The following is a 27,810-nucleotide window of genomic DNA, read 5'->3' on the forward strand; positions in this document are numbered from 1 at the left end:
TTGACCTTATGTGTCTTCTTTCAAGGAATGTTTTCAGTTTTTGCTCTATGGCAGGATGTATTATCATCTTGAAAAATGATGTTATCATCCCCAAACATCCTTTCAATTGATGGGATAAGAAAACTGTCCAAAATATCAATGTAAACTTGGGCATTTATTGAAGATGTAATGACAGCCATCTCCCCAGTGTCTTTACCTGACATGCAGCCCCATATCATCAATGACTGTGGAAATTTGCATGTTCTCTTCATACAGTCTTTATAAATACATTCATACATCTTTATAAATCTCATTGGAACGGCACCAAACAAAAGTTCCAGCATCATCACCTTGCCCAATGCAGATTCGCGATTCATCACTGAATGTGACTTTCATCCAGTCATCCACAGTCCACGATTGCTTTTCCTTAGCCCATTGTAACCTTGTTTTTTTTCTGTTTAGGTGTTAATGATGGCTTTTGTTTAGCTTTTCTGTATGTAAATCCCATTTCCTTTAGGCGGTTTCTTACAGTTAAGTCACAAACATTGACTCCAGTTTCCTCCCATTCGTTCCTCATTTGTTTTGTTGTGCATTTCCTGTTTTGGAGACATATTGCTTTAAGTTTCCGGTCTTGACGCTTTGATGTCTTCCTTGGTCTACCAGTATGTTTGCCTTTAACAACCTTCCCATGTTTGTATTTGGTCCAGATTTTAGACACAGCTGACTGTGAACAACCAACATATTTTGCAACATTATGTGAGGCTTTACCTTCTTTTAAGGGTTTGATAATCCTCTCCTTTGTTTCAATTGACATCTTTTGTGTTGGAGCCATGATTCAGGTCAGTCCACTTGGTGCAACAGCTCTCCAAGGTGTGATCACTCCTTTTTAGATGCAGACTAACGAGCATATCTAATTTTGATGCAGGTGTTAGTTTTGGAAATGAAAATTTACAGGGTGATTCCATAATTTTTTCCTCAGAATTGAGTGATTCCATAATTTTTTCCCTCTGCTTGGTCTGAAAAAAATTACCCTTACTGAGTACCACATTTTTAATCTTGATTTCTTTTAGTGTTTCTTAAAGCCCTAAAGTTGCCATTTGAAATGACTTTAGTTTTGTGCCATGTCTGTGATTTGCTTTTTTTCAACAACATTAAACAACTGAATGAACATCCTCCGAGCCCGGTGATTCCATAATTTTTGCCAGGGGTTGTATGACATTAATGATATGAGGTAGGTCACAGATCGGCACCCCCACCCATCAGCACCGAGCTGCACAGCGCCATCAACTGTTTAGTGGCTGCTGCTGGGTACTGCAGATCAGCTCATTAATCTAGTAATGGACACAAAGGTCAAATGAGAGTGGATCTTTGACTGCTTGGGGCTCCAAAGTCATATTTCTGCAAAATACTTTGTAAGACATGACGCTAATAGAAATGAAAGGCCTCCATACACCTTAGACTAAATGTCCTTCACACCTGCTGATATTGACGGGTTTGGCTGACACTCAAAGGGCTCGTGCATGCGACCGTTTAAATTGGACGAGTGCCATCTGTGGCTTTGAAGTATAGCACTCGTACCGATGTTATTCCATGAGGCAGTGCACACATCCGTTTTTTTTTCCTCGGACCAACTGTGCGCGATTTGTCTCCGAGAATCGGACGGCACTCGCCCATTCACGTCTATGGGTTATTTCAAATAAAAAAAAAAAAAAATCAGACCACACTCGGATGATATTTTTTATTTTTTCAGCTCTCCACTTCCGAGGATCAAACTCTGATCAAACTCTGATCAAACTCTGATCAAACTCTGATCAAACTCTGATCAAACTCTGATCAAACTCTGATCAAACTCTGATCAAACTCTGATCAAACTCTGATCAAACTCTGATCAAACTCTGATCAGCATAATAAGTCAGTCTTTCTTAGCTGGAGAGAAAATGGTCATGTGACCATAGCTTAATGCATATAGGGGCACCGGCCAACTGGTTGTCGGTGGAGATGTCCATCGGGGTGTCTGATTGCGGACAACCACTGCTTTGTTCTCCCAAATATAAGCCACAGGCAGACATTTCCTATGAAAGAACAGTTGTGGATCGTTATCTCACAGGTTTGAGTAGTGTCGTTCCTCTGTTATTCCTGCCATAAATGTATTAAATAACAACTGGGTGTAACCAGTTAGGGATATGTCCCCGCACAGACTGACAGCGATCACTCACTGCCTCCATTGTCAGATTGTAGGCATTCCATTGACATGCTGAAGAGTAAGTTGTAAATGTATTCATACATTTCCAGGAGGAGTAACAGAGGAATAGCACAACACAGAGTTATAGTAAAACATCCTGCAGAATTGGGAATACAAGTACTTACTACAACAGACCGCGTCAGGACAGATCATCTTTGAAACCTATCACTAGGTTTGGGGCCAGTACACCACTGATTATTGGGCACCTGGAATTTAGCTTCCAAACATAAAACCGCAGCAGCGCAAGGCATGAGGGTGTTTAGTGGCCCCTTTAAAGCTCATGTAGCAAATGTAACTATGAAAATATTCCCCCACCCGCACCAGCCACTTATTGTCATATGAACAATTCGGACAAAAGGTTGATGTAAGAATTGCCCACGCCACGGAAATCATTATGAGATGTATTCATTGATGGCGATGGAGTTTTGAACTTCCTGGCAGCTGCAAACAAGCCTGACGGGAAAACACTTGAAAGTCTATACCACAAAACCACTGCACAGGTTTGAGAGCAGATAGAGCTCAACCCGCAAATCCTTTCCTCTTCCTCATTAGCCATCAAACAGCCTGGAATACAGAGATCTCTGACAGTCAGGGGTATTTACGGATGCCCAAAAATCCATAAAATTCAGTAAATTAAGTAGAAAAGTTTGGCTACAGGAGATAACTCCTTTAAAGCAGATCTGATGCCAGCTTTCCCAATACAAACTGCATACACTATTAGATAGATCTTAGATCCGATGAGGCCGGAGTACTTATTCTTAAAAGCCATGTCAAAATGGTTATTTAATCCCTTTTGACAGCTTATCAGTGTCCCTCTTCCCTGCTGCTGAGATCTCACACTGCTCAGTACAAGCTGCAGCTGTCAGTCAGGCTGCGTGAGCAGAGACTGAATACACTTGGACTCATGAGCTCTCTCTCTATAGATGGATGTGGATTTCCAAAGTAAGTACACCAACTTCATCTGGTCTAACAGATCTCCTTAATAATCTATGCAGTTTGTATTGTGAAATCTGGTGACAGATCCACTTTAAATTAAATCTTCAAATCTACTTTTGGCCAATGCCACTACAGAACATACCTAAAAGGAAGCTAAAATTCAGAAAGGAATTAAAATGAGTCTGTCTGAGTAAAACTGTGTCCAAACTGAAGGTCCAGTCACACCACAAGATTATTGTGAACGATCGTTCCTAGGAACGCTGTTTTTTTACAATCTTGAGGTGTAAACAGGCAGCCGATCGCCCGAGGAAAACGTTCATTTGCAAGGTGAAATAATTGCTTCCAGCAGCGCATCGTTCTGAATAACCAGATCCTGTGCTTCCGAGAACAATGGTGGCCTGTGGTACTGAACAATAGCTTCTTAAAAAAAAAAAAAACCTGTGTGAACATAGCCTCTTAGGAGAACATAGTCCCCAAAATCTTCCTCAAAAAAACCACTTGGAAAACGTCATCATGTCGTAGGAAACCCCTTTTTGCTGGTCATAGGAGGATTTTTCTTGAGTGTTTTTCTTCTCCTGAAAAGGTTTTGAAAAATGCTTTATGGAGAAATAAAAGCAAAAAAAGGGGCACGTTCCTTCTTTGTAGCAGATCTTGCCAGAGTCTGCCCCAAATCAAAAGTCAGCAAAGACACTTCAGGTGAAAAAAAAAACTCCTGTGTTACTTATCAAAACTGCTTCAAGAAACGCTCCAGGAAAAGAAAAAAGTCCTCCAAAAAAGAAGAGTGTCCTGAAGCGAATTCCACATGAAAAACGTTTGAACGTTTCAAAAAATTCAAGCGAACATAGTCTTTGCGCATTAATCTGTTGCTGCTTTTGCCTAAAATCTTAGTCAAAACTACCAACGAGGTGCTATGTACACCCATGGTGTGGCCGAGCAGTTCAGTACCTGCTAACCACCTCTCACACATGCATCTCCACCTCCTTCTTCCTTGATTGACAGCACTTTCCCGAAGCCAGCGTTGCCTCCACTGAAGTCTAGCACATGTGGTGATGTACCATGCATGCGCTGCCATTCAGGCTAGTACACAGGCAGACACCAGGAAACACGATTTCTGCGGCACTCAACTATCAGCACATGTGCAAGAATATAACGGAGGCAAAGCTACAGTAGCTCCTGTAGGGTGCAATCAATCAAGGAACTGCTTGGTCACTGCAAGGGTGCACCTAGCACTTCATTAGCATATTTGAATAAAAGAGTGCTTTGCGCAAATACAGAGCTGAGCATGAACCAGAATGGGACAGGACGTGGCTATGACCACCCATCAAATTCAGCAAAAGTGACTGCGTTTCTTACACACATGCCACTGAGAAGATGCACCAGATTCATTAAGTCGTGTTACCCTCTTTGTAAATTCAGAGCATCCTTCTCCAGCGAGCCCTTCATTAAGCCTAACAGTCTTAAAGGGAAACTGTCAGCAGGGTTTTGTTATGTAATCTGAAGAAAGCAGGAGATAGGGGTTAAAACACAGATTTCAGGGATGCCACTCTTATGAAGCTCCTAGCTGTTATTTTTTTGCAATGATTGTTTTAGCACCAGGAGCTTATCATTGATCAGACACAGCAGCACGTGCCTGGTAGTCAGACTCCACCCCCTTCTGTGATAAGCAGCTCACTGTCTACAGACATTGTATAAACAGAGCCTGGGGTGGGCGGGGCAGCTTTCTCAGCTCTGCTGCTTTGCCAAATCTAAAAACTCTGTTTGAGGACGGCTGCACCCTATAATCTAAGGGATACATCATTGGATTCGGGGTCTCTTTGCCCACATCAGGCTGCTCTCAGATGAGCCAAAGATGCCCTAAACAATCATGGGAAAACCAAAATGCACTAAGAATATAATAATAACCTACAGAAAAAATGGTCAACCATACAGCTTGAATACAAGAATTAATAGTTTCTGTGGATCTTCCTCAGAAGGTACATATCCCTTCTGAGGAAGATCCGCCAAAACGTGCGTCAAGGGGTGACGCTGCGGCTCTCTGCGTTCTGGGTACAGAAATTTTTCGTTTATTGGTATGACTATCTTTTCAGTTGCAGGCTGATAGTTCTCTTAACTATTTATTGCATTGTGTCTACTGAGTCCCCTGTTCACATGCAAAGAGGAGATCCATATGCATAATTGGCTATGAACTCTCTACAATTGTTTACCTTCTAATTTACTTTCACTGGCTCTTCTTTTTGGGTGTGACTTGGTGATCTCTGTGGCACCCCTTAGTGTATATTGGTATGCATCTTACTGATTTAATCGAATGACTCGTACTGTTTTTTTTCTGTCTGTATACTCATATTGCCTTACCATCTTCTTACTGCTGTTTATTTCAGGTTTTTTACCCTATATATACACACATTCTTTACATGCGGTACAATATTCAGCGTCTGTGACTGTTAGAACTGTTCAAGCTCCAGCTGCATTACCCGCACCATATCCCGGACACAATGCTGCCCAGCGCTTTGGCATTTTTACCCTTGTTAACCTCTTGCAAATTGTATTGTTTATTTTGTCAATAAAGAAAATTTTCTTGTATTTTATCTGCATGGTAGACCATTTTTTCTGTAGGTTATTTCTTAGTGTTCTCAGATGAGGTAGCAAAAATCTGCTGACAGATTCCCTTTAATAAATCGGCCCCTTTAGGTAAATTATAACTAGGGCTAGGTCACCTACAAGGTTCGGTGCCTAGACTGGACACAATGTACGCCGACAGTCCCTTTAAAAAGAACAATGTTTAACATGACAATTTAGCCAGCTTTACTATCTACAAATCCAACTTCCACCAGATCTATCACAAATCCCTAATTATATATGAGAATATGGACAATTAATGGAAAAAGCCTGTGGACAGCTTTTCAGAGGAGGAACAATGGATCATTATCTGTACCCAGTTATCAATATGTCTAATACAAAAGAGAATATTTTTTAAGATGGCAATGGCAAACTCGTATTTCTGTATCCCTTAAAAAATGTATCTGCAGCTAATTCTCACAATATCTACATCAGGAAAGGCTAAACAAACACAAAAAAGGAACTTTTTGTAAGATATTGTAGATCCCACAAATGTTCAGACGACAGTCGCATGCAGGAAAACTACCATTGCATCAGAGTCTCATACTGCTACTGGCTCATCATACAGGATATTTCCCCCAGCAGGGAGCAGAGTCCAACAGGTACATTTATTATAAAGAAATTGTGATCTTAAGGGGGCATTTACACTGCAAGATAATCGAGAACGAGAGTTGGTAAGAACGCTCGTTTCATGATTATCTTGCTGTGTAAACAGGCTGCCGAATGAGCTGCCAAGGACAATGGCAGCCTATGCTGCATGGATCGCTCAGTGAGCATTGTTTACTGTGGTCTGTATTGAGAAGACCGCCTATCGGTAAACGCTTAGCAATCGGCAGTAGTATTGTGCTGCCGGTCATTCTGTGGAAATGGATTCTTAGAGGAATCATCCCCAACATGTACACAAAGCATGTAATGCTCTGTAACTGATATGGGGGGAGCATGATGGCTCAGTGGTTAGCACTGTTTTGCAGCACTGGGGTCAAATCTCACCAAGGACAACATCTGCAAGGTGTTTGTTTGTTCTCCCTGTGTTTATGTGGGTTTCTTCCGAGATCTCCAGTTTCCTCCCACACTCCAAATACATACTGATAGGGAATCTAGATTGTGAGCCCCGATGGAGACAGTGATGATAAAGTCTGTAAAGCGCCATATAAGCAATGCATAAATAATAATAATAATAATCACCAGTAGAGCCTCATTCCTTCAAACGGATGCCAAAATGTAAATACCAAACTGGGAAACTGGGTGCATTGTTGCATTTTATCCATGCACCGACACAGCTGCAGAAGAGCCTCCAAAAAGTAGGTAAAGTTTTAAAAGGCAAGTTATTAAGAAGCTGGCTGATGTGTCATATTTACCTGACATTCCATACAAGTCTATCTTACTTACAGGGGCTGTCTGGGGCTTAAGAATTGATGACCTATTCATTAAAATGAGATCTATGGGGGTCAACACCTGGGGCCTCTACCAAACAGCTGAAACCTGCCCCTGCCGGACGTACACAATGTACGGAGAGTATTGCTGATCACTTTAGTAAGAGATAAGAAACTAAATGTATGGAGCTACAGTGCTCTAACTTTGTACTCGCTTACATCCAGCAGCTGGAGGCTAATTTCAGCTGATCCTATAGGGACGTCCCCGTCCGTTTCCCCTTCTTGGGAATTGAGGATGGCTGGTTCCTCCACGCCTTCTCTGGGCCGTAGGCCCCGAACATTTAGGGAAGTTTCCTTACAGTTTACCGCTACTTTTTCCATAGTGCTGTTTCTCTCTTTCTCTGCCTCTTTCTGCATCACTGTCGACCTTCAGCACACTGGCTCTGAACTTCTCCACTCCTCTCGGTTATCCCTCCTGGATAAACTTCAACGTTTCAATCAACAACTACATCTCTGACCGACTTACTGGAAAAAGAAAAAACGTTGCTCTACTCTGGCCCAAACCCCGCTCACTTTTAACTGGACCAATCATTAACTCTCCTTTGGTTGCTGGGCAAACTTCCCCGTTACCAAACTACTGCAGTCACTAAAACTCCTATGTCCTAAACTATGCCTTACATCTCATACACTAATAGGCCCACCACTGCCTAAGTGTCCTAATGTTTCTATCTATCACTAAACTATATCCTATGTTTTCCCTATACACGAATAACATTATACATTAATAACAATACGTTACATTATCCGCATACATTAGCGCCTATGAAGCTATATGCAGATTCACATATTAATACAATCACAAAAATACAATAAAACTATACACTTGGTACAAACACTGTCCAGAGAGGGACGGGCATATGACAGCCCCTGTCACACCCTTACAGTCCGACAGCTGGGAGACCCACCGATCTCATATTTAAGACCTATCCTGTAGAGAGGTCATCAACTCTTTGGCCCTGGACAACCCCTTTAACCTAGTCTGACCTCGGAGACAATTGCCAGTTACTTCTCACCTATTCGAAGATCTCGCTGTAAAAGACTCTTATCGTAGATGTAAAAGGATAAATTGTGGAATGTTCTTGGGATTTCAAAGTAGAAATCTTCACCATAAAAAGGACTGTAGAATAAAGAAACAAGGACAAAATTACAAAAAAAAAGTTTTCAGAAAGAGGACAAGCGAGACACAACAGAGGACTATTACAATCAATTAATTAAAGGGGTTTTCCCACAAACAAAGTTCATTTTAATTAGATGATCTTGGAATAATACAAAAGTTCCACAATTAGATGTGTTAAAAAATGTTCCTGTGCTGAGATAATCTTATATATGTGCCCCTGCTGTGTACTGTGTAATGGCTGTGTCTGACCGTACAGGAACATGGTCTGATCATACCACATCTCCTGGGCAGGGGAGGAAGTCAAAGAGTATACAGACAGGACAGCACTGGATCGTAGCGGATTTATTTGAGGTAAAACATTGCTTTAAAACAGGCAAGAAAATGTTTTGTCTCATAAAAAGAATCACCTGTGTTCCCGTGCTGTAATGTCTGTATACTCTTCTCCTTCCTCCCCTGCCCAGGAGAGGTGGTATGATCAGACCATGTTCCTGCACGGTCAGACACAGCCATTACACAGTACACAGCAGGGGCACATTTATAAGATTATCTCAGCACTGTCCATTATTTTTAAAATCTAAGGGACGGGAAGAATAGAAGACAGAAAAACTGAAATATCAAAAGAGGTTTTACAGAATTTTTTTTTGTTAAATGGCAGTTGCGGATATGTGCCATTTATTTCACGCTTAATTCTGGAAAACTCGTTTATGGCCCATTCACATGCTGCGGAATTGCTGTGGAATTGCTGCAGACTTTCCATCTGGATTTTCAGGCAGAAAACTTGCATCAGTATAGCAGCAAATCTGACCTGTAAAGTGAGGAAATTCAGAGTGTGGTGACGACGTGGATCAGTAAGGCAATTACTGTTGCGGATTGGCAGCTAATTTGTCTCAGATTTTCCCTATTACGTTCAGTGGGAAAGGAAGTTAAAATCCGCAGTAAAAGCCCAATTACTGGTAATTTTGCTACAGATAACCCTTGGATTCACATCCAAACCTGCAACACCAACTACAGTGAAAAAATAAACACCACTATGTACAATACACTCCCTCCTTTAGCGCTCCTATGACATCACTTTTATGGTCACACAGTAGTTCATCTCAAGAACTAAGAAGAATTGCAAGGGGAGCACCAGGGATGGAGAATACAGAGTTTTTCTTTCTTGCCTACTTTTATTGTTTTACTAGTGATGATCGAGCGTGTTCTATTAACCCCTTCGGCAAGCACGCTCGGGTGCTCGCCGAGTATTTTGGCATGCTCGGCATTTCTTTTAATGTCGCCGCGTCTGCAAGTGTCATGGCTGAGCCGAGCACGCCAAAATACTCGTGCTCGCCGAAGGTGTTAATAGAACTCGCTCGATCATCACTATGTTTTACACATCTATATTTGTATTAAAAGCTGTATGATTTACTGCAGATTTGCCGCTGAGGATTTTCTATAGCAATTTTGCTACGTGTGAATTGACCCTTTAAGTCACAATCAAAGTCTTTAATAAGTGTGATTAATATCAAAACAGTCTATAAGAGTCCAACTATCAACCCATTAAAGGAGTCCTCTGGGCATAAAAATTGATGACCTTTCCTAGGCATAGGTCACTACTATGGATAGGTCGCTAATATCAGATTAGGGGAGGTCTATCACCCAGTACCAGCAAGTCATCAATATCAAATTCCCGGAGAACCCCTTTAGGACACAACTCTCTTGGTAAATTACCAATTTCATAGCCAACAGCTTAAAGCTAAAATTACACCGCTCAATCTTTTTTGATCGATGGTTTATGTGTGAACATTTTGTATATAAATCCATAGTATCTATCAGTCTATCTGTACAGGTTAAACTTAAAGGGATCTTCCCATGAACAAAAGTTGATTTTAATCAATAGATCTTGGAATAATAATAACTTCCACAATTGGATGTGTTAAAATTAAATGTTCCTGTGCTGAGATAATCTTATAAATGAACCCCCGGTGTGTACTGTGTACCAATTGTGGAAGTTATTATTTTTCCAAGATCTATGGATTAAAATAAACTTTTGTTTGTGGGAAAATCCCTTTAATTACTAGAGACCTATATTATCTATATATTTCTTTAAACAAAAGTAATCAACTTACCAATATCCTCCCATTCCTCCACCAATGCTTTCCCAGTCCCCGGCTTGTTTCCTCTTCAAGGTGGAGGGGAAATAGACCGCTGCAGCCAATCATTGCATACAGCGGTCACGTCTGTATGCCCAAAACAGGATTTATAGAGCCACACTGTGTACATCTTAGGTCACTAGCCCCTTAGCCCCGTTGCCAATACACCAGTGGTTTGTGACAAAAATGTACATATCTAAATAGAGTGGCACTGGAAAGATAGCCTATTAGAGGGATTGTCTACTATTTTAGGGCTCAATAAGATGTTGTGTAAATCAGTCCGAGCACAGACTGCAATGCACAGACTGGCTGCAGCAGTCCCAAGCGTCACAGCCTCATAAATATACAGGAAGCTGTCATACTGACATCGGGAGACCTGCGGCCGGTCTATGCATGGACCTATTTGATGAGCTTTTAATGTAGTTTAAAATAAATAAGAAAAAACCTAGCCCACTACCACTACTGAACACTGCTGACTTTGTCCAATGCTGATCATCTTCTGGCTTCCGCTTCTGCTACAAGGAGCCAGGTGACCTCTGCAGCCAATCAATGGCAACTGATTGACTACAACAGCCACCTGACACCCCCCATTGGACAAGGAAGGCAGAAGATTAGAGGGGGACACAATCAGCAGTATTCAAGAGCTGTGGTGGGCTAGTAGTGCTTTTTTTTTGTATGTTACCACCATTATGGGCCCATTTAAAAACTATGTTAACATAGTAGACTGACCCTTAAATCCCTATTGATGAGGCTACGTACAGCGTTTGACAATTTAATAATTATTACGGTTTTAAATGTAAAGAAATTTAACACGTTCATGGCCTTCCTAAAAAGACTTTAAATTAGTGAAAGAAAATGACACAGAGAACCCACGTCAGCAGAATACCAACCGGATTCAGGGTTTGTGCAACATTCATTTACTGAAGAAGCCAGGAGAGGAAATGATGCAAAAACCTGAGACTAACTGCTGTCGTTCGTACATTACAGCTTCCCATGTAATTGTGGCTTTGTGTCATATTAACGTCTGATAAAGAGAATGTCACTTTATTCTAGAACTTAAGTCACAATAAAACGATCCTAAGACTTGACGTCTACCACCCAGATGGTGCCGGCAGTCACCCTACCAGGCTCAGCGAGTTCACTAGGGATAAAGCGGAAACTAGTAAGACATGCTGAACTCATTGTTAAAAAAGAAACACTAGTGTGGTTTGTGTCAGTTTTTCTTTTCTTTATTCATAGCCCACAGTTTCCTGCTTACAGACTGCTTTAAGGTTAAATGAACGTATGTAGAAACATGTTTGTGGATGAAACGTCTGACCCTGCAAAAACTACGCCCGCTCTCCAACCAGGGGCTTGTGAAATGTATATCACGGGGCCCTGGTATTCCACAACAAGACTGGAATGGCAAAATAGGGCAGAGATATGCCAAGTGCATGAGACAGAACGTGGGCACTACCTCTGAACACAACTAAATACAGGACACCTTGAAATGGTTACCCGTATGCAAAAAGTGATTTACAAACGTACAAAACAATAGTAAGGCCAAAATACTAAATAATATGTAACGAACAGATCAGCTACCTATCACATTCCCATCTTTTCTTACTTTAGTGACTTCTCAACGACATTGGTCCTAAAGATTTCTTCCTGGTCCAGATTAACAGTGCAGAAACAATCCCTCATCTTGTTTGGTCCTGGATAAGGCAGCAGATTTTTTGCCTCACCTGTAAAAATGTGAGAATATTAAATTTATATGAATGCATATATATATATATATATATATATATATATATATATATATATATATATATATATATATATATATATATATATATATATATATATATATATATATATATATACCACACACACACACACACACACACACACACTACCATTCAAAAGTTTGGGGTCATTTAGAAATTTCACTATTTTTTAAAGAAAAGCATTTTTTTTTTCAATGAAGCTAACATTAAATGAATCAGAAATACACTCTATACATTGCTAATGTGGTAAATGACTATTCTAGCTGCAAACGTCTTGTTTTTTTTTGCAATATCTACATAGGTGTATAGAGGCCCATTTCTCACAACCACCACTCCAGAATTTTAATGGTACATTGTGTTTGTTAACTGTAAGAAGGCTAATGGATGTTTAGCAAACCCTAGAAAACCCTTGCACTAGTATGTTAGCCCAGCTGAAAACGGTTTGGCTGATTTGAGAAGCTATAAAATTGACCTTCCTTTGAGCTAGTTGAGAATCTGAAGCATTACATTTGTTTGTTCTATGAAACTCTCAAAATGGCCAGAAAAAGGGAACTTTCATGTGAAACTCGACAGTCTATTCTTGTTCTTAGAAATGAAGTCTATTCCATTCGAGAAATTGCCAAGAAACTGAAGATTTCCTACAACGGTGTGTACTACTCCCTTCAGAGGAGAGCACAAACAGGCTCTAACCAGAGTAGAAAGAGAAGTGGGAGGCCCCGCTGCACAACTGAGCAACAAGACAAGTACATTAGAGTCTCTAGTTTGAGAAATCGACGCTTAACAGCTCCTCAACTGGCAGCTTCATTAAATAGTACACGCAAAACGCCAGTGTCAACGTCTACAGTGAAGAGGCGACTCCGGGATTTCTGGCCTTCAGGGCAAAGTGGCAAAGAAAAAGCCATATCTGAGACCGGCTAATAAAAGGAAAAGATTAATATGGGCAAAAGAACACAGACATTGGACAGAGGAAGATTGGAAAAAAGTTTTATGAACAGACGAATCAAAGTTAGAGGTGTTTGGATCACATAGAAGAATATTTGTGAGACGCAGAACAACTGAAAAGGTGCTGGAAGAGTGCCTGACGCCATGTGTCAAGCATGGTGGAGGTAATGAGATGGTCTGGGGTTGCTTTGCTGCTGGTAAAGTGGGAGATTTGTACAAGGTAAATGGGATTTTGAATAAGGAAGGTTATCACTCCATTTTGCAACGCCGTGCCATACCCTGTGGACAGCGCTTGATTGGAGCCAATTTCATCCTACAACAGGACAATGACCCAAAGCACACCTCCAAATTATGCATGAACTATTTAGGGAAGAAGCAGGCAGCTGGTATTCTATCTGTAATGGAGTGGCCAGCGTAGTCACCAGATCTCAACCCCATTAAGCTGTTGTGGGAGCAGCTTGACCGTATGGTAGGCAAAAAGTGCCCATCAAGCCAATCCAACTTGTGGGAGGGGCTTCATGAAGCATTGGGGGAAATTTCTCAAGATTACCTCAGCAAATTAACAGCTAGAATGCCAAAGGTCTGCAATGCTGTAATTGCTGCAAAGGGAGCATTCTTTGACGAAAGCAAAGTTTGAAGGAGAAAATTATTCTTTCAAATAAAAATCATTATTTCTAACCTTGTCAATGTCTGGACTATATTTTCTATTCATTTTGCAACTCATTTGATAAATAAAAGTATGAGTTTTCATGGAAAGCACAAAATTGTCTGGGTGACCCCAAACTTTTGAACTTTTTAACCCCTCCAATTATAGTTTCCAGACAATGTGGGTCTCCACTGGGGTAATGTGTGGCATGAGATTTATATGCCCCCCCCCCCCTCTTATGTGACCCTACTTTATCCATTTTGTATATGGCTCTTGTCTGGAATCCCAACTACCTGCACATGACAACCAAATGGTGAGATTGTTCCATTTATTACTTCTATGGTCATTTGTGTATGTTCCTTCAACGTGCTCCTTTTGTGAGGACAGTGTGTGCACCTGTGAGGACTCATGGGTCACTTTTTCTTAGTTGTTTGTTAAATGTTTGTCTTACATGTTTTTTTTGCGCCCCCTGTTTTTATAGCTATATAAATTAAAAGCTATGTTTTAACAATTTACACTCTAAAGGGACACTCAGCTTAGGCCATCTGCCAGTGGACACGTCAGATGCGTACGTCAGGGGATGAAGATGTGGACAAACCCTTATATCCAGACGAGATTGCGAGATGTCTCGGGGACAGGAAATAACGTGAACATTGACAATTAGCGAAGTACTGCCAATGGTGGCCGGCCATGTGGCCACTATGGTGCCTCGGAGCCAAAGCCTTTACCTTACACATTCCACTAGGCATCCGCCTGCAGAAGGTTGGCGCTATCTACCATATCTGGTACATTACATACTAGGGTCCTGTGCAGACAATTACGCAACACACGATAATTCATTGCATAGAAGGAAACAGCCCTTTCCTGTCATGCAAAACTGACAGATTGAACGTCAGGAGGGTGAAGCCTCTCAACAGGAACTAGTAATCTCAACATCTGATGGGGTTTCCTATACTGATAGGATATATCAGATAATGAACCTTCCCACTACTGAAGTTATATCAGACGTTGTGCGGTAGCTCAGTTCTCCATAATTACTCAGCTATGATTAGAACAAAAATATTCAGGCGAAACGTTTATCGTAGTGAGCAACTAAATCAAATAAATTCACTATTAAAAAAATATAAATACATTTGCAAGCAAAATTACAATATTCACGCGACATTGATCTTTGATTTATTTCTGAGCAAAAATACTTATTCATATAACTGTGAGACTCAAAATAAGCTCATCCATAATATGGGTCTAAAAAAAAAACATCTTTGGATCCGTATAGAAAATCCATTTTCAGTGATGAAAAACTTGCACAAAGCCGCGGGCCAACCAGTATACAGAATAGCGGGCCCCACATGGTCCTCCATACAGAATAGCGGGCCCCACATGGTCCTCCACACAGAATAGCGGGCCCCACAGGGTCCTCCATACAGAATAACAGTACCCACATGGTCCTCCATACAGAATAACGGGCCCAACATAGTCCTCCATGCAGTATAATGGCCACACATAGTCCTCCATACAGAATAATGGGCCCCACATAGTCCTCCGTGCAGTATAATGGCCACACATAGTCCTCCATACAGAATAATGGGCCCCACATAGGGGTGGTGGTTCTGGTGTCTCCGGGCCAAATATAATCACCTTGCGGGCCAGAGTTTGACACGTGTGGTTTAGATCATATAGGATCACAATTTAGGTGAAGTCTAAAAAAAAAATAATTAGCAGACAAATAGTTGTGAGTATAAGCCCTAAAGATCAAACTTTATTATGTGCATTATTTTCATTCATTTGATGCATCTCACAAATAGGTGTAAAATAATAAACTCCCTCATCAGCCTTACTACACTCAATGACAGGCGGCTAAGCTCACGCCAGCATTGGGAATTCCATTTTTTTTATTAGATCTATGGTTTAAAAAAAAAAAAAAAGTTAAAATCATGCAGATCAGAAGTTGGAAACAAACAGCGTCAGAAGACACAACAGACTGTCTTATTTCTTCCATTAAAAAAATGACAAAATTGGCAATACCCCCTCACGTAGATATAAACAGAGGCTTTTAGGTGCACAACCAAAAGCTCTCAGTGCATCATGAAGGGGCCAAATATTTAAGTGCAACCTCCCACCTGGTTGTTTTCCATCTATCTCCAGCCGTCTATCGTTCTATAAAACGAACACACGGAGCGTACGCTGCTGGAAAAAAAGGGACACGACACGGAGCGTATGCTGCTGGTAAAAAAGGGACACGACACGGAGCGTACGCTGCTGGTAAAAAAGGGACACGACACGGAGCGTACGCTGCTGGTAAAAAAGGGACACGACACGGAGCGTACGCTGCTGGTAAAAAAGGGACACGACACGGAGCGTACGCTGCTGGTAAAAAAGGGACACGACACGGAGCGTACGCTGCTGGTAAAAAAGGGACACGACACGGAGCGTACGCTGCTGGTAAAAAAGGGACACGACACGGAGCGTACGCTGCTGGAAAAAAAGGGACACGACACGGAGCGTACGCTGCTGGAAAAAAAGGGACACGACACGGAGCGTACGCTGCTGGAAAAAAAGGGACACGACACGGAGCGTACGCTGCTGGAAAAAAAGGGACACGACACGGAGCGTACGCTGCTGGTGAAAAAGGGACACGACACGGAGCGTACGCTGCTGGTGAAAAAGGGACACGACACGGAGCGTACGCTGCTGGTGAAAAAGGGACACGACACGGAGCGTACGCTGCTGGTAAAAAAGGGACACGACACGGAGCGTACGCTGCTGGTAAAAAAGGGACACGACACGGAGCGTACGCTGCTGGTAAAAAAGGGACACGACACGGAGCGTACGCTGCTGGAAAAAAAGGGACACATGGATTGTACGCTGCTTGTAAAAAGGGACACATGGACCGTACGCTGATGACACCGATACCATTTTTTTTAGGTTCGGGTTTAAATACTGTTGTGTGAATGAGGCCTAACTTTGAGATTGAAGAGAGACAAGATAACAGTTTTGATTTGCTGGGTTTGGGGGCCTGAAAGTCTCAACAATTGTCAAAATGGAAAGGCAGAAGTGCTCAGCCGAGTTTTGCTCTCGGAGACTGATGACAGACTCAATAGAAAATCTATGAGTCCATCTTCAGTCTCTTGAAGGAGAGTAGCGATCAAATGAACGAGAGAGATGATCAGCTATAAAGACTGGTGGTTTCTCAGCACCAGGACCCCCATCAAACACTCCATGACTTGTCAGAGGTTTTCTGAAAAGTACGATTCAATTTTTCTTTCATTTTTTATTCACTTCAATTTTTTAGTCCTAGTGGGGAACATTTGTGTGTGTGACTGGATGACCATGACACGTTAAAGCATTTATATACAGGTGCATCTCCCTAAATTAGAATATCATCAAAAAGTTAATTTATTTCAGTTCTTCAATACAAAAAGTGAAACTCATATATTATATAGAGTCATTACAAACAGAGTGATCTATTTCAAGTGTTTATTTCTGTTAATGTTGATGATTATGGCTTAAAGCCAATGAAAACATAAAAGTCATTATCTCAGTAAATTAGAATACTTTATAATAACAGCTTGAAAAATGTTTTTAAAATCTGAAATGTTGGCCTACTGAAATGTATGTTCAGTAAATGCCCTCAATACTTGGTCGGGGCTCCTTTTGCATCAATTACTGCATCAATGCGGCGTGGCATGGAGGCGATCAGCCTGTGGCACTGCTGAGGTGTTATGGAAGCCCAGGTTGCTTTGATAGCAGCCTTCAGCTCGTCTACATGGTAGGGTCTGGTGTCTCATCTTCCTCTTGACAATACCCCGTAGATTCTCTATGGGGTTAAGGTCAGGTGAGTTCGCTGGCCAATCAAGCACAGTGATACGGTTGTTTTTAAACCAGGTATTGGTACTTTTGGCAGTGTGGACAGGTGCCAAGTCCTGCTGGAGAATGAAATTTCCATCTCGAAAAAGCTTGTCGGCAGAGGGAAGCATGAAGTGTTCTAAAATTTCCTGGTAGATGGCTGCGCTGACTTTGGTCTTGATAACAGTGGACCTACACCAGCAGATGACATGGCTCCCCAAACCATCACTGATTGTGGAAACTTCACACTAGACCTCAAGCAGCTTGGATTGTGGCCTCTCCACTCTTCCTCCAGACTCTGGGACCTTGTGGAGTGTGTCAGTGACTGCCTTCTGGACATCTGTCAAGTCAGCAGTCTTCTCCATGATTGTGGAGCCGACTAAAAAAGACTAAGGGACCTTTTTAAACGCTTAGGAAGCCTTTGCAGGTGTTTTTTGTTGATTATTTTAATTTACTGAGATAATGACTTTTATGTTTTCATTGGCTGTAAGCCATAATCATCAACATTAACAGAAATAAACACTTGAAATAGATCACTGTGTTTGTAATGACTGTATATAACATACGAGTTTCACTTTTTGTATTGAAGAAATGAAATAAATTAACTTTTTGATGATATTCTAAATTTAGTGAGAAGCACTTGTATTTGGCCCAACAGAGAGGCTACAACACCTAACTGTTTAAGCTGCAGAGGACACAGTGTCCCGCACGCACCAGCTGGGGGGTAGGGGTTGAGGGAGAACGATGCCACATCACCCACTGCCCCAGTGTAGTGCCTCCTGGTACACTCAGTTACTGCCCACATCGAAGCGCTAAGTAGATGCATTTTCTACTACAGTCACCGTCCTGAGACGGGCCATCTACCAGGACAGTATAAATCAAGGGGCATCTATGCGGATGTTCCCCTCAGGCAGCCCACATTCAGCCATAGGTGGTAGGGTGAAAGGAGATGGATGCCCCAGCAAGATCGCACCACTTAAATGTCACTATTAGGCCAAGTTCACATGTTCAGTATTTGGTCAGTATTTTACCTCAGTATTTATTTGCAAGCCAAACAAGGGAAAAATACAGAAGGGGTGACGTGTTTCTATTATACTTTTCCTCTGATTGTTCCTCTCCTGGTTTTGGCTTACAAATACTGAGGTAAAAAACTGAGCAAATACTGAATGTGTGAACGTGTCTTTAGAGATTAGAACAGCAGCAATTGTAGCTAGCTCTGGTCACTACTGTTAAGACCAGGTGCTGGCTGTAAAGCACAGCCGCCACCTACCCGGAGTCTCCATACACCCACACACTGATAGATATCTGTCATGGAGGGAAGGGGTTACAATTTTTGTGACTGCCCTGTTGATCTCTATAGTCTATAGTACGGATTTGCTCACTGCTCGTATGGAAACGCAGGTACTGAGAGAGATTGAGAAATGAGGGACAAAACTTGAAAGCTATTCTAGCGAGACGAAGGATTTAGTTAGGACGCCTCCACATGATGCATTTCTTTAGTGGGATTGTGAATTAATTTAAAAAAAAAGTATAATGTGACAGAAGTTCCTCTAAATGACTAAAGGAAATCTGGATGAGGGAACGATCTGCCTCCCACAGAAACACTGAGTCACAACAAGCCCCGTATGCCTAAAAGAGTAAGAAGTGCCAGCGTTGCCCCGAGCAACCGATCCGACCACCGCTTTTATTTTAACAAAAGGTATACAGAGATCAACACTAAACTCTGATGGGTTGCTATGGGCAACAACGACACAGCAGATTAAATCCATTAGGCCCAAAATATTTAGACATTTTTCAGTTTATGACTTTTCGGTCTTGCACAGTCGCGCCAAGCACCTCTCCTGCTTTAATAAGAGTGTTAAGACCTGTGATGTTGGTCAAAGACAAGCAAACATGCGCCATATACCATAGTACTGATCCTAAGGGGCCTAAGAGAGCGAATGTGGACGGGGATTAAAATGTCAGGAACTGTCAAAAACTAAGTTTTAAGAATGTGGTTGAGCCATTTTCAGCACATACTGTGTAAGGCTATGCTCACACATTGCATTTGTGCTGCATTTTTTTTCTGCAGCAAAACCTGCTCTCTTGGCAGTGAAGTTAATGCCTCAAAAAAAGCAGGTTTTCCTGAGATTTTGCAGCATTTTTGGTACGGTTTTATCAGTGTATATTTGTCTCCTGTTCATGCTGATTACGTTTAGAGCCAAAAAAATAACCTAATTCAACTTCCTCAGGTTTTGGCACCACAAACGCAGCAAAACCTGATACCTGCGTTTTTGCACTACCCATTGCTTTCAATGGGTGAAAAATGCTGAAAAAAACACTGAAAGAAGTGACACTGTGCATTTTGCAAAACCCAAGGTTTTGCACAAAATAATGAGAAAAAAAAAACTAGCTGTGTGCATGAGATTTCTGAAATCTCAAACTTTGCTGGTACTGTAAAAGGAAGGTAAAAAATTGCATTAAAAAAAGCACCGAAAAAAACATGAACATAGCCTTAGTATCGCAATACCTGGGCCTACCAACAGGTCCTGATCTGAGCCGTGTCATGGGCATGTATGGGGCAGTTAGCGCAGGTCCGATTGCCGGGTATTGCAGTACCCTCCGTGTTTCCCAGGTGTGTTAAAACGATCTATGTTCACATAGAGCTTTTGTGAGGTGCTCAAAAATCACAACTTTTTCAAACAGAATCCTCTTCTGGAAATGCAAATGTTTTGGGGAGTTTTTTGGATGAGTTTTGTATTTCCTAAAGTGGTTTTTGCAGTTTTCTTTTCAGTTTTTCGATTGGATATTGTGAATTTGAAAAATTTCCTTTTTTTAACCCTACCTGGTGTTTCTTTAAAACCTCCCCAAGAAATAAAGAAAGCTTTAAAAAAAAAAAAAAAAAAAACAGAATTGGAGAATTTTTACTGAGTTTTCGGAGCAGAAACTGGGGCTATGTCCACAAAGTTTTTCAGTTTTTTTCTGCTTTCAGAGGAGAAACGCCAAATTTGATAAGTTTTGCATTTTAGAGGAAGATTTGAGAGAGTTTAAGCTCAGTTTCTACTCCAACTCCTCCTTGAAAAACACAGTGTACACAGAGCCTAATATGATCAGCAAAGTGGATTTCTCATAGCAATGAATAGGAAGAGCTTTCCAAGAATTTGAAGCAGTTTTTGGAGAGGTTCCAACCAAAGAAACTCCTTAAAAAATTATCTACTACAAAGTTCTCTAAGGCAGTGGTCTCAAACGGAGCCGGTTAAAGGGGCCGCACATAGAAAAAAAATTTGAATATGAAGGGCCGCGTTCTTTGTGGGAGAAGATTAGGTTTTCAGTGATAACATTATTTTTCCGTATTACTTTGATCATCATCTTTTTTTTTTTTGCCATGTCTTTTATTCTTTTTAATGGTATGGTTATTACACAGGTCTTCTATTTTTACATAAACCAGCATTTTTGATGGCTAAATATTTAAATATTTTTTCATTCTTTATTTTAAAATTTTCTTTAAAAGGTTTTCCTTTTTTTGGCCCTCAATCGGCCCCATACAGTAACAGTTTTTCAACAAGCCCCCTATAGTAATTCTGGCCCAATCCTGTAATAATGTATCCAATCCTGTAATAATATTCCCAAACCTCTGATAATGTCCCCGTCCTGTAGTAATATATCTAAGCTTGTAACAATGGTCCCCTATCCATCCGGTAATAGGGGACATTATCCTGTAATAATGTCCCCATCCTGGTCCCATCTTATAGGAATGTCCCCATCCTTGTCCCCTTCTGGTAATAATGTCCCCCATACCGCTGCTCTTTACAAACACATAAAAAATTAATTCTCCACACCTGACCTCGCTCCCTTGGTGAGGACGCACATTTATTTGAAAATAAGTCCTGAAGTCAGCGGTCCCTGGCTCGCTGGACGCGATTATCTCAGGGGCCTAAGGACCACACAACGGAGCCTCAGGGGCCACATGTTTGAGACCCCTGTTCTAAGGTGTATGTAAAGGTATGACTTTAGTTATATATACACACACTGGTATTCTTGGCAGCCTATTCAAAAAGTAGGCTGTCAGACATGCTGGATGAAGTAGTTCAGTGACGATACCATTGAAGGAGTAGGTTGCTTTATTCGTGGGCCTTGGACTCCTCCTTTTATATAAGACAATGGAGTGTTGAGTTTAAAAGTTTAGTGGAATAGGATTTTAATAAAGTAGACGACAGGAAAATATAGTAAAAAAGAGAATTCTATCAGGGTTATGATACATACCCAGGATGGTTTATGTCCAGGCCACTGGAAATTCATTGTAAAGCTTCTTTATTAACACTTGCGTACTGCACACCAGTCTACTCCGTAATGGAACACTGGAGGAAGAAGCGCCAAATTCACTAAAAGGCAAATTTTTAATTTGGTGCATCTTACAACTATCATATGGCTCCCCGCCAGAAATCAGTACATTTCTGGCGTAATTTAGTGTAAAATTTTGACAAATTTGCTAGTTGGACTAGGTCATTGAGCCCAGTCCTGCCCCAGCTCTGCTCACTTTGACAAAACAGGCCAGAAAGGACAGCAAAAGTTGCAAACTGTTGCAAATTTGCGGCATTTCAAGGTGTTTTTTTACAGCAGAATTGTGGAGTAGACACTTTGATGAATCAGGCCCAAAGTAATAATAATAATAACAACAGTAATAGTAATAATGTGTGTGTACTATCTGCAAAACATAATGAAAAAAATACTACAACTTGTTTATAGAGGACTAAAATGAGAGCGGCAGCACAACAAAAAGAGATTTCATAACTCTCAGTAGAGAAGTATTCTTAGAAAAACATTACAACCAGAGATGATGTAAAGTGCGTGGGTGGAAGAGGCAGAGCAAGAACATATTACTTAATAGAAAGGGATGTGGATGGATGGCCTGTTTAAAGGGTCAGCACCTTCATTATTTTGCCACCCAAAAGAAAATGACCTTTTTATTGGTAAATCAGAAGCTAGAACAGTATTTTTGCCAGTATGGCGGCAGTTCTGTGCAGCCATGTTTTGTGACTGCAGCAGCACTTTGCTGCTCAACACTCTCCTGAGTGCAAACACGCTGATAAAATGCCTACTTGTTGTCAGTATCCAGGAAGACATAAGTGACAGCCAATACGACTGCGTTTCTTGCAGTCACTTTTGAAAAAATAGAATTAGACTTACCAGAAATTCGGTTTCTAATAACCCACCACAACAGCACACAGGAGGAGGATGTAACCCTACCCTAATAGGGACAGGAAATACGAAGAGGTTTAAATAGCCCCTCCCACATCCTCCCTCCAGTGTTATTACAAAAGGACCACAAGAGTATAGATGCTTCAAATTAATTTTTATTTCTACTGATCAAGCTGTCGTAGAAACAATAAGCGTGCTGTCGTGATGGGTTATTAGAAACCGAATTACCGGTAAGTCTAATTCTATTTTCTCTAATAACCCCCCACGACAGCACACAGGAGGTATACCAAAGATATACTAGTGAGGGACAATAGCCTGAAGGACCTTCCTTCCAAAGGCTAAATCTCCAACAGACATTAGGTCTAGTCTGTAGTGTTTGGAGAAAGTATGAATTGAGGACCATGTGGCAGCTCTGCAAATCTGTTCGATGGATGCGCTGTTTTTTGCAGCCCAGGAGACAGATATCGCCCTTGTAGAATGGGCCTTGAGCTTTGCTGGAGGAGGTAGATTCTAGATCTTGTAAGCCTCCGTAATCGACCTCTTAATTCAGTTGGCTATTGTGGATTTTGCTGCTTTCTTTTGTTTGGACCTTGTGTATGGACAAATAGGTTCTTGTCTTTCCTTCCTTCTTCTGTTTCCTGAAGATAGTGCAGTACTTTTCTCCGAACGTCCAGAGTGTGGAATTCCATCTCTTTTTTGTCATTTGGGTTGTCACAAAAAGATGGAAGGATTATCTCCTGAGATCTGTGGAAATTTGAGACCACCTTAGGTAGAAATGAAGGGTCAAGTTGGAAAATTAGACGATCTTCCAGGATTCTCAGGTAGGGTTCGTTGACCGAAAGGGCCTGTAGTTCACACACTCTTCTGGCTGTAGTTATTGCCACCAGAAAAGCCATTTTCCAGGTCAGCCTGTCCAGTTTTATGGTTGATAAGGGCTCAAAGGGTGGAAGGGTTAACCCTTTCAGAACAAATGTTAAGGTCCCAGGGCGGAACCAGGTCTGTTACTCTAGGGTGGATGCGGGAGGCTGCTGTCATAAATCTTCTCACCCACTGATGTTCCGCTAGTCTTTGCTCGAAGTATGAACTTAACGCCGCTACCTGGACCTTAAGAGTACTAGGTCTGAGACCTTTGTCCAGACCTTCTTGTAGAAAGTATAGAATCTGAGCCACATCAGCCCTATGAGGGTCTGGGCGAGAGTGTGCACACCACCTTAAGAAGGTTTTCCAGATCTTATGGTAAATGGTGTTCGTTACAGGTTTCCTGCTCTTCTGAAGAGTTTTGATGACTTTCTCTGAGAGGCCTCTTGTTTTTAATATCAGGAATTCAGAAGCCAGGCAGTTAGATGTAGTCTCTCGGGATCCGGATGGTGAATCGGTCCCTGGAGAAGGAGATCCTTGATGGGAGGAAGGATTAGAGGGCTCTCCACACTCAGACTGGTTAACGTTCCGAACCAAACTTCTTTTTGGCCAGCGCGGGGCCACTAGGATTACTCTGGTCCCTTTGGTCCTTATCTTCTGTAAGGTTTTTGAAAGGATAGGTATTGGGGGAAAGGCATACGCTAGTTTGAATTCCCATTTGTAAGCGAATGCGTCCACGCCCAGGCAAGGGCCGTTTGGATCCAGGGAGAAATATTGAGGTACTTTCGCATTCTGGTGTCCGGCGAAGAGATCTACCTCTGGATAGCCCCATCTCTCGACTAACATCTGGAAGACGTCTGGTTTAGGCTCCACTCTCCTGGAAGAATCTTTGTTCGGCTTAAGAAGTCCGCCTGGATATTGACTGAACCTTTGATATGAAGAGCCGACAAGGATAGAAGACGTTCTTCGGCCCAGGAGAATATTCTTGGTGAGATTTCTTTTAAGCTTTCGCATCTTGTGCCCCCTTGATGACGAAGGTGGGCTACGGTGGTGATATTGTCTGAAAATATCTGAATGTGAGATTTCTGGACCAGAGGCTCTGCTGCTCTGAGGACTTCCTCTACGGCTTTTAGTTCTCTGAAATTTGATGAGCTCACCTCTTTGGTCCATATACCCTGGAATAGCTCTTGGGAGACCATGGCTCCCCATCGCTTTTCGCTGGCATCCACCTTTATGGTTACCAGCGGATTCTGGATCCATGGTACTCCTCTGTTCAGATTTTTTCGGTTCAGCCACCAGAATAGAGAGGTCCTTACTCGTGGTGGTATAGGGATTCTCCTGTTCAGAGACCGTGGGGATCCGTCCCAATTCGTAAGGATGTGGGTCTGTAATGTTCGGGTATGCGCCTGAGCCCAGGCCACCATCTGAATACAGGATGTCATAGACCCAAGGACCGACATGGTGTCTCTTAATGATACTAATCTTCTGCTCCTTAGGACATTGATTTTTGCTTTTATCATGACCTGTTTTTGTTTGGGCAGGAATGACATCTGGCTGTAGGAATCCAATAGTACTCCTAGAAATGTTTTTGTCATGGAGGGAACCATATCTGATCTTTTTGGTTCACTAACCAGCCCAGAGACGATAGGATCTGAGTGGTCAACTGTAGATGTTCTCGGAGTACTGGTACTGAGGGCCCGATTAATAACAGGTCGTCGAGGTACTATTGAAATGTGCTGATCCCTGATATAAGCCATGACTTCTGCCATGACTTTTGTAAATATTCGCGGGGCTGATGAAATTCCAAATGGGAGAACATTGAATTGATAGTGGATTACTAGATCCCCCTGAGCCACTGCGAATCTTAGGAACCTCCTGTGAAGTAGATGTATGGGGATGTGGTAATATGCATCCTGGAGGTCGATTGTGGCCATGACATGGTCCTGTCCTATCAGGGGGACCGTCGACCTGATGGATTCCATCTTGAATCGTTGGTAGTGGATATACTGATTCAGTGCCCTTAGATTGATTATAACTCGGTGTGAGCCATTTGGTTTTTTTTTATTAGGAAGAGTCTGGAATAATGTCCTGTGCTTATCTCTCTTGTAGGAACCAGGGATATCACCCCTGAGGACAATAGGTCTGTAAGACCAGATATCAGGGTGGCCTGACGACTCAGAGGAGAGCGGTGTTAACCTTATCCTCTCTGGAGGATAGGAGGAGAAATTTATTTTTACTCCGAACTCGACAACCCTCCACCGAGGGAGAAAACTCGAGATGTAGCCCCCGACTGTCCTAACGTCATGGTCTGTTCTGACCTTGGTTTTGGGAAAGAAAAAAGTTTTTGACTCCTCTACCTTTTGGGTAGCTCCATCGTCCTGTTTTGCCTTTACCCCTATATTGTGGGGTCTGCTCTTGGGAGGGACGAAAAGGCCTCTTCCTCACATTCCTAGGTTCCAGGATGGCCTTCTTCTTGTCTGAGGCCTTCTCTAGAAGATCATCTAGGGCTGGCCCGAACATGTATTTCCCCTTAAAGGGGATGGAAGACAACTTCATTTTTGATGCCACGTCGCCGTTTCAGGATTTCAACCATAGGGCCCTTCTTACAGAGTTTGATAGCCCAGATGCTCTTGCCGCCACTATCACGAATTCTGCAGACGCGTCTGCTAAAAACCCCGTAGCTTTCTGTAGAAGCGGTAGGGATGCCAAGATGTCTTCTCTGGGGATGCCTGAAACTAGGTGTTCCTCCAGTTGATCTAGCCAACGAGCCATTGATCGAGCTACGCCCATAGAGACTGCGTTGGTGCTTAATAGTGTTGCCGAGTTCTCCCAGGATTTTCTGAGTAGTCCCTCCATTTTGCGTTCCAAGGGGTCTTTTAATTGAGAGGACTCTTCAAAGGGCAGTGTGGTTTTCTTTGCTACTCGTGCAATTTGGATATTCACTCTTGGGACTTCAGACCAGCATTCTGCCGTCTCATTGTCTACAGGAAATCTATCACTTAATTCTGTAGGGGTATTTAATCTCTTTTCTGGAGATTCCCACTCCTCTAAGACTAAGTCCCTAATACTCTGGTGTATAGGGAACACTAATTTTTTCCTGGAACGTAGCCCCCCAAACATCTGATCCTGTACTGTTTGGGGCACTTTTTCTTCCTCGACCTCCATAGTTCTCCTTACTGCCATGAGGAGTTCCTCCAAGCTATCTGATGGAAAGTAATATCTCTCTCGTTGGGAGTTATCAGGGGTTGGACTTAGTTCACCTTCCTCTGGAAGATCTTCCGAGATATATATCTCCTCTTGAGAGTCTTCCTCTTTTTGGCTGCTGAGGGAGTAGATGTAGAACCCTGACTAGGTGAGGGCGTAGGGAGAGTGACCGAGGCTAAGGAGGATTTGATCTCCTGACGTACAATCCCCTTTATCTCCTCCATTAAGGAAGGTTGTTCCTGCCTGATAATCTTCTCAGTACAGTCCTTGCATAGGGGCTTTCTATGGAGGACAATAGTTTTTTTTGTACAGATGGGACATCTGCGTAACGGTTTAACTTTTTCTCCAGATGCAGGTTCCTTGTCCCCCTACAAGAGAGGGGAGCTATAATCACTATTTCCTGCATCTGGGAGATGGACTACCAGTGCCATACTTACTGGGACCAGACCGGCACTGGGCTCTACAGATGCAGAGCGAGAAGCTTCAACAGACATGGTTTTGTCCTACCTGTAGATGTCTTCCAGTCCAGGGCTCCTTTTATGGGCGACTGGATCAGCGCCTCCCTCTGTTTAGAGGGCTCCTCCCCCGGTGTCCAGGTGAAGATTTCTGATCACCGGCGGCATTACGCTCTTTTTCCCCCATAGCTTTTTGATGCGGTCCACAGTGGAAAGCAAACTGCCGGAAGTGACGTCATCATCCACCACCCGGCGTCCGACGTCACTTCCGGCGCCGGGGCGTGCGCTCCACATCCTGGAGCCGGCATCGCCCGAGCATCCAGCGGGGGAGAGGAGGAGGAGATGGACCGGAGAGGTCAGAGAGACCTCCGGTCAGAAGATCCTGCAGACCTTGCCCGAGAGTGCGGACTGCAGGAGGGGGTCCCGAATCCGGAGGAGACGGGAGCAGCACCTTGAGGAG

At 42.4% G+C, this 27,810-nt stretch overlaps 1 protein-coding gene across 1 annotated transcript in view; it reads right to left on the reverse strand.

The window, feature by feature from the left end:
* The window catches only part of RASA2 (RAS p21 protein activator 2), a 90,310-nt gene that overhangs the window by 51,029 nt on the left and 11,471 nt on the right, over positions 1 to 27,810 (reverse strand). The window contains exons 2-3 of the mRNA XM_073674389.1: positions 12,062 to 12,179; positions 8,220 to 8,323 (exon numbers count right to left, since the gene is read on the reverse strand). Coding sequence (XP_073530490.1) covers positions 8,220 to 8,323; positions 12,062 to 12,179 — 222 coding nt within the window. The remainder of the gene's footprint in view (positions 1 to 8,219; positions 8,324 to 12,061; positions 12,180 to 27,810) is intronic.

Source organism: Phyllobates terribilis, unplaced genomic scaffold (assembly GCF_046119375.1).
Source record: "Phyllobates terribilis strain yellow unplaced genomic scaffold, ASM4611937v1 Scaffold_3__8_contigs__length_932513732, whole genome shotgun sequence".
NCBI classification, from domain to species: domain Eukaryota; kingdom Metazoa; phylum Chordata; class Amphibia; order Anura; family Dendrobatidae; genus Phyllobates; species Phyllobates terribilis.